Here is a 7,438-nt window from a genome sequence, read left to right as displayed (position 1 = left end):
TGTGCCTAGTATGGCATGCAAGAATGAAATCCTAATAAGAGCTCCTTATGAATAATTCAAAGTTTCTTACACATGTTTTAAGGTTGCAGTGTGCTTTATGTATCAAAAAACCCCTTTCTTCATTAGAAGTTGTTGCAATATGATGCAATTAGGATACGTTTTAAATACTTGCTGCCTAGAGAAATTTAGCAAATAAACATGAGGTGCATCATTGCAGATGTGGCATTTAATTTATTTCACATTCACTTGCAATATCACAATGCTGTTATTTGCGAGACTTACAGACAGGTATGTTTTTGGAATCAGTAGTCACTGGTAGATAATTAGTTTCAACTAAATATATTCTTTAAATGTTTAAGAACTTGGTAGAGAAATTAGCTGACAGCTAAATCTATAGAAACTGACTGAAGTTATTGATACTTTGCCTATTTTCCGAGTTAAATTCTGCTCCATGCCCTCCTCTGATAAAAAGACACTGACACAAAGTTTTGGTCTAACCATACTTGCTCCTGGGACGATGCATCTAGTTGTGGTGCAAATTATTTTGTTCTGCTTTCCCAACAGAGCTCTGGGTATTGGACTTTTCATTTTGGTGCTGGCAATTTTACTTGCCTTTGGCTGTTGGTATAACAAAAGACGTAGTGGCTACAAAAGTCTGCGGGTAAGTGTGGCAGCTCATTTTCTCTCATGCTGTTATTTTGACAACATACTACCTTGATTTACATGACATTAATGCAGAGAACATCAAATCTGTAACAGGACATCATTATCTCAGGCAGTATTTACACTCACATATGTCACAGACAAAACCACACAATATGAAACACAACCTGTCCTAAAGAACTTGCAAGTCAGACAAAGGGGTAAGAGGAACCAGAAGGAAAGGGACATGAAACCAGTTGCCCAATATGTCAGTAAAAAAATTTATCTGTAAATTTTGTAAAATCAGTAAAAAAAATTATTTGTAGGAAGCATTCTATTTACATTTATACAAAACAAAGAGACATTCAGTGTCCTTTCATTTAAATAAAATTAATATATTCATTGTTCATAAGATTTACCCCTAAATAAGGACAGATATGATTAGAATAAATCTAGGAAGCAGAGAAGAAAAATAACTATTACAAGTAGGTAAATATGCTCACCTATGGGTGATTTGTGATTCATCCATATAAAATTTGACTTGCAGTTTTAAGATTCACAAAAAAAGTGGGATGGGTTTGAGATTGTTTTCTAAAAACTACTTTAAAATATAAAAATCTTTTCATTTGTGTCTTAGAAACTATTTTAAAAAAAGGTACAATCCCTCTCATTGCAACTATTGTTTGAAGTCCCAAAGCTTTATTTTTGAAGTTTTGCTCCCTCTCCTATGAAAGGGAGGTATTTTTTAATTCTTTAAAGTGAAAGTTTGTTATGGTTTAACCCCAGCGTCATGGTTTGACACTGGCGCAATGCCAGCGCCCCCATGAAAATACACCTTCCTAAATAATTGCTGTGAGATGTGATCAGGAATAGAGCAGAGCAGGCCCAAGCTCAATAACAAAGAAAAAACTTTATTAAACTATTACTACTATAAAAACTACAAACATTAAATCCTGGATGAAGACCTTCCAAAACACCCCTCCTCCTCCCACCTAATTTCCAAACAAACCCATGATGAGACACCACCCAGGATCCTGATCAAGTTGCCACCCTTCAGATAATCAATACTCAGTCCATCAAGGGAGACAAGAGTCTCTCCTGTGCCACAGACACCCCAGGAAACACAATTGCCACCCATGTGTTTCCATGTCACACATGGCAACTGTCTGGAGAAAATCTGCCATGGTGACCACTCTCCTTTCCATGTCACAGTGCTCCTCACCACCGTGCATGGACAGTCTGCTCACAGGGCTCCTTTAAGGATGCTTTACCAAGGACCAAGAAAAACAACAGTTCAGCATCTCATCTCGGGACTACAGTCCCCTCCATTTCCCCCTGCGGCCAAGGGTCCAAGAACAGAGGTCTTCTTCTTCTTCTTTTCAGAAGACAGAGGGCCTCTCCACACCCTCTTCAACTCTCCTCTGTTCTCTCCATTCTTCTGTTGGTAGTCACTGAAACAGGTCTCTTGGCCCACCACCGCATCCCCCTAAGTGCAGCCTCTGTCAGGAGAATTTGGTTCAGTCTGTGGCTAACAAGAAAAGTCCAGCCACAAGCCACTCCATCATCTCCTTCCAACTCAAAAATTTCCTCTTCCATCATCTCGGATCCCAGACTGTCTCTCTTCTACTTCAAATCAAGGAGGAGTAATATTTTACAAAGCCTTCATTTCCCAGGAAAGGGTTAAAAGTTCAGACTCCCTGGATGGCTGATATCTCTGCCCAGCAGCCGATTCCCAAGGCCAAGGCTGGGCACCTTCCCCCCCTTCTTCTCCTCCATGCCGGCAAAGTTACAGGTGCCGTCCGGACTCTCTATCTCTTCCCTCTGGGAGTGGGGAGGACAAAGACATCTCCGCTTCTCTCCACCCTTCCGTCTACAGGAGCAGGCTCGGTTCCAGTCCTTCTACCCCTCGGCTCACCTCGACCAGGCCTCATGGCTTCCCCTCCCCCACCCAGCCCCATGGCTGGGCAGGGGAGGTCTGCACAGCACCTTGACCAGAACCAAAGAGAGCGAGCTCTTGGCAGTTCCTGCTTTTAACCCTCTGTGTTCTCAGAGGCGTATCCATACCTTCAGTGGTCACTTTAGGTGCCAATATCCAAACTTGACCACTGATTGGTTTGACCCAACTTCCTGAAAGAATTCACTTCCACGTCAAACCACGACACCCAGACAGCAATTAATCACATTTGCTCATTTCCCGCTGCCACCCTGATGTGGAGGAGAATTGGAAAGAAAAAGTGAACTTTATGGGTTAAATAAGAACAGCTCAGTAATTGAGACAAAATATAACCATCTACTACTAATAATTATCATAATAAAAAGGTGAGAAAGAGAGAAGTAAAACCCCAAAGGAACAAGTGATGCCCAAAACAGTTTCTTACCACCCCCAACTGATGTCCATCTCATTCCTGAGCAGTAATCAGCTCCTCCCAGCCAAATCCCTTATTTTTATACTGAGTGTGATGTTCTCTGGTGTGGAATGTCCCTTTGGTTAGTCCAGGTCATGTGTCCCAGCCATGAACCCTCCGAGTTTCTTGTGCACCTGCTCTGTGGTAGACATGAGCCACTGAAAAGTCCTTGACTTAGAGCAAGAGCTACTGAACAAAAACATTATGTTTAATAATCTTTGTGTTATCAGCATTAGTCTCATAATGAATCCAAAACAAAGCACTGTACCAGGTGTTTAAAAGAAAATGACCTCTACTCCAGCTGAAACCAGGACAAAGCTTTATGCAAGTATGTGTTTTACAGTATCTTTTAGTTAACCGCATATTTTGAAGAAGATATAAGTAACTATTTGGGACTAAAAAACTCAGCAAACATCTCATCTAAGTCAGCAAATCCATTTTCTTGCTGTTTCTGTTAATTTTGTCCCATTCTCTTTCTATCCAATTATCCAGTTATCTATCCAATACATATATCAACTGGCAGAATACCTAAAAGCTGAACTTTCATAGTGAAATGTTGCAAAAAATGAAGGTAATACTCAAAAAAACCCTTCAAAAATCAAAACAATTGCCTGCTTTGTATATCCTGGCAAAAAGCATAATCTGTTTTTTAATTCCTTATGACAGATTTCTACTTTCTGTTTTTGAAAATCATATTTTTCTTAGGCTATTTCTGGCTAGGGAAGAACTGGTACAGAACATGTACAAAAAAAAAAGCTAAAAAATGGAAAATGAAAAGGTTGCGGATTAAGGAAAGAAATAGCTGGCATAAAAAATAGGAGGCTTTTGGGCACACGAGATGTCAGTTCCTGCATCAGTCTGAAAAACGTGATAGTTATTTTTCTGGCAATGTAATTGGATTACACAGGAGAGAGAGCACATGTATCAGCAGAGACAGCAAAAAGTGTTGTTAGATGAGGTATCTTTCTTACTTGCATTGTGTCTAATCCCAGATTCTAATACATACTGTTTATGTGCTGCCAAATTTTGCTCCAACTTCACAGTCTCTTCTTCCTTTCACCTTCCCCATATTTCTTTATGATTTGTCACAGAGCAAAAGCTCTAGTGTGAGCACAGTATGGAACGTGGTAGGTGAGGGAGAAATACTGGACTGCAAAATGGCTCTGCAGAACTACAGAGACTTTAATTCTGTGGTAAGTTGCAACTCAACATCTCACTTAAAACTGAGTAAGACATGGTGAGATAATATTTTTAAACAGGCACTTGATGATTTCTCCCATTGTGTATTCTCTCATACTTTGAGTCTTCAATGCTTCAATATCAACTTAGAAAGTAGTATTTGGAAAAAAATTGTACTGTGAAAAGTTAAATTACATTTACTATTTAGAATGCTTATTTTAAAGTTGTTGTCTTAAATTTATATTTATTCTTAAATTGTATGATCATTTTGTAATCAATTAGAATGATGCAACACCCAAATGCTGAAATATACTGAAAAACCCCAAACATCTCCCTGATTCTCTGCCATTCAGACAAACAACAAATCGATTGTGTCTGGTATACTATACTCTGACAACCAGAGAATATTATAAAACTTCAACGTGTTAGCTCTTCTAATCATTACAGAAAGATGAACATTTAAACTTTCAAATTTCAAAAAGGTAAATTACGTGATAAGTATATATAAATGGGTGTGTTTAAATTGCTTTAGAATCAAGAAGAGGCTAACCTTGAACAATTTTAAATAAGCTGCTCAAATTTTTACCACTAGAAATATGACAATATGCTTGCATCAAGGCTCTTAAAGAAAAGCTTCAATATTTGTCTGAATTATCAATGTAAAAACACCCCATATAAATAAGAAAAATATTCCTGCCTTTATAACACTGAAAATTCTCTCTTTGGATGAACAATAGCAATAAAATGAATCTGATGCAAAACCAGAAAACATACTACCAAAAAAGTAATGTTAAAAATAGACACAATGAATGAGCTCAGCTTCTTTAAGTCATAGAACTGTAACTAATATGGGAGTAAATGGCTTGCTGTGTGTTTTTGTCATTTTCTTTCACATTTTTTTTATCTTTCACAAACATTTTCCTTACCATAGGTACCTGATGCTCCACCAGCTTATGACAAAGTTGCTGCAGATCAATCACCACCGCCTTATTCACCACAACATGACATTTGAAACCCTAAACATACTGATTCCATTTACTCATGTTCTCATTATTTCCTGTATATGCTTAACTTCCTTAAAGCTAAAATCATACAAAAGAAAATAACATGTTTTCATTAGCAGTTGCTGAAAACTATTCCTGCTTAATTTACAGAACTAGTCCTTGAAATGCCTTAATAAATCTAAATGTGCTTTTGTTTTAAGCTTTTCATTTCTTGCAGTCAGATTAATACATTATGGTCTGGTCATTTTGAATCCTTCATAGGTCTACATACATCTGTAATCACACACTATTCAGTATCAATCAGAGTAAAAAGTGTTGTTTGTTTTCAGCTTCCTCATTTAGTTTCCCTTTCTTTAAACAATAATAAAAGAAACTCCAAAACACCAAAACAACAACAACAACAACAGACACACACAAAAAAACCCCACCAAAAAACAAAACAAAAAAACCCCAAACATGTATTCCTTAGAACAGGACGTAAAATAATCTGTCACAAAATGAACCAAACCATTTGACTACATGTCCTCTTACAGACTGTTTTCCTCACCAGCAGTTTAAAAATCAACTTCCAAAAAGTGACTATGTTTTACAGCACATTTTTACCGCATATCACTTCTTCATATACCTGTAATGAATTAATTCCTTATAAAACATGATCAATCTAGGCAATCTAGGAGTTTCTGCTTGGAGTCCATACTATTTCATACTGCAAATGGATATAATGACATCATCTTTTGTTTCCTTGTGACAGTTGTGAGACAGCAAAAGAACTTTGTAAATATAAAGACTTACATGCCATTTCTTTCTAATATGATGAAACTATATAAGAAAATGTACAAAAACCATGTTTCTTGAAGAATACAGAAGATAGCAGACTCCTAGATGTTAATTTTCCCAGCTTGCCAGAACACTAGCAGTAATAAAAAAAAAAGGATTTTGATATGCATGAACTGGCTACATAAATTTGATAAGTTACTGTTTACTCAGGCTTTTTGTTATTGCTTGCTTGCCAGATTATTACTTAAGATTATCTGCAGATCAATAAATTTATACACAAGACCCGATAACTCACAGCAGGAGGCAGCTAGAATGGTACAGCATTCATTAAAATCAAAAGTAGCTACAGAAGAAAACTGATTTCATAAAGCAATTATTAACGGCTATTAATAAAGGATCTAATTCTTTGTCATCAAATACGTAAATACAAACATATTAAAACAAAAGAAGTTTTCAACACAAGGCACAGTTACTTGCCTAACATAACTGATAAATAATAAAGCCAGATTTTTTGAAATGTTTCTTCTGTAATAAAATTGTTTATATAGATTAGTAAAATGTTTATATAGATTAGTAACATTGTTGGAAGGTACTAAATATCAGTAATTGCTGTGAAAGGTTATAATCCATTCATATGTTTTTATAAATTTAGTTGATATATTTATTTAGAAACTTAGAGATGTATTTTTGTATTTTAAACTAAAAAGATGTCTTACCTTTGTCATTTCCAATATCCACCTGTCACGAAAAACCGTGGAATTATTTAGCAACAGGAAGAAGAATACACAGGAAAACATAAAAAATGCCATCTTATAGCTAGTAAGCACTAGAGAGGTAGAACACAATGGCTGACTAATTTTCTTCCAGGACTGGTAAGCTAAAGCTTGGGGCTGATATCTTTCTCTGCATTTCTCTACTGTAGGGCAGCATCCTTTCAAAAGGCTTTAGTACTATATTGGAATAGAACGGATATATGCAGTCTTAGAGAACCTCAAATTTTCTCATGTCTGAGAAAAAAAATCAATTAAAAAATTAAAAGAGATCATTTACTATGAAGAAGTGCTTAGAGTTCAAAAAGCTTTACTTGATTGCACATATTTTTAGTAGTGACAGAATTAAATACATTACCAGATGTTGCAAAAGCTCATGAGGAAGTTAACACTGATGAAGTAGAAATATTAATTTCTTCATGGGACTACATAAGGCAAAATTGCTAAAACTCTGCAGCAGCCAGAACTGGAACAATTAACCTTTGAGCTGAATTACAGATACTTAAAGGATAGATAAGCCCTCCTGGAAACCTACCCTTAGTTTTCAGAAAGTCGTCTCCTTTTTTCTCCTGGTGAAAGTAGTATTTTTGCTTTATAGACACAGACAGTGGTCTCAGATTTAAGTGCATTAAAATAAGAGCATGAAATAGAGCTTCACAGA

The 7,438-nt window shown here is 36.4% G+C and overlaps 1 protein-coding gene across 1 annotated transcript; it reads left to right on the top strand.

Moving 5' to 3' along the window:
* The first annotated feature begins 330 nt into the window (after window positions 1–330).
* MLANA (melan-A) lies at window positions 331–6,441 on the top strand. The gene is made up of 3 exons (XM_068176825.1): window positions 331–661; window positions 4,139–4,240; window positions 5,158–6,441. The coding sequence occupies exons 1-3, from the start codon at window positions 452–454 to the stop codon at window positions 5,236–5,238; spliced, it is 393 nt and encodes a 130-aa protein (XP_068032926.1). The 5' UTR covers window positions 331–451; the 3' UTR covers window positions 5,239–6,441.
* Window positions 6,442–7,438: the final 997 nt, after the last annotated feature.

Source organism: Anomalospiza imberbis, chromosome Z, assembly GCF_031753505.1.
Source record: "Anomalospiza imberbis isolate Cuckoo-Finch-1a 21T00152 chromosome Z, ASM3175350v1, whole genome shotgun sequence".
NCBI lineage: Eukaryota > Metazoa > Chordata > Aves > Passeriformes > Viduidae > Anomalospiza > Anomalospiza imberbis.
Note: the sequence above shows the minus strand (reverse complement) of the source record. Positions and strands in the feature narration are given on the sequence as shown.

Excerpts from the sequence above, each read along its gene's own strand:
- MLANA (XM_068176825.1), top strand. The coding sequence starts at position 452 with ATGCCCTCCTCTGATAAAAAGACACTGACACAAAGTTTTGGTCTAACC. Across the intron at positions 662-4,138 it reads GTGGCTACAAAAGTCTGCGG|AGCAAAAGCTCTAGTGTGAG; the intron begins GTAAGTGTGGCA and ends GATTTGTCACAG. Across the intron at positions 4,241-5,157 it reads ACAGAGACTTTAATTCTGTG|GTACCTGATGCTCCACCAGC; the intron begins GTAAGTTGCAAC and ends TCCTTACCATAG.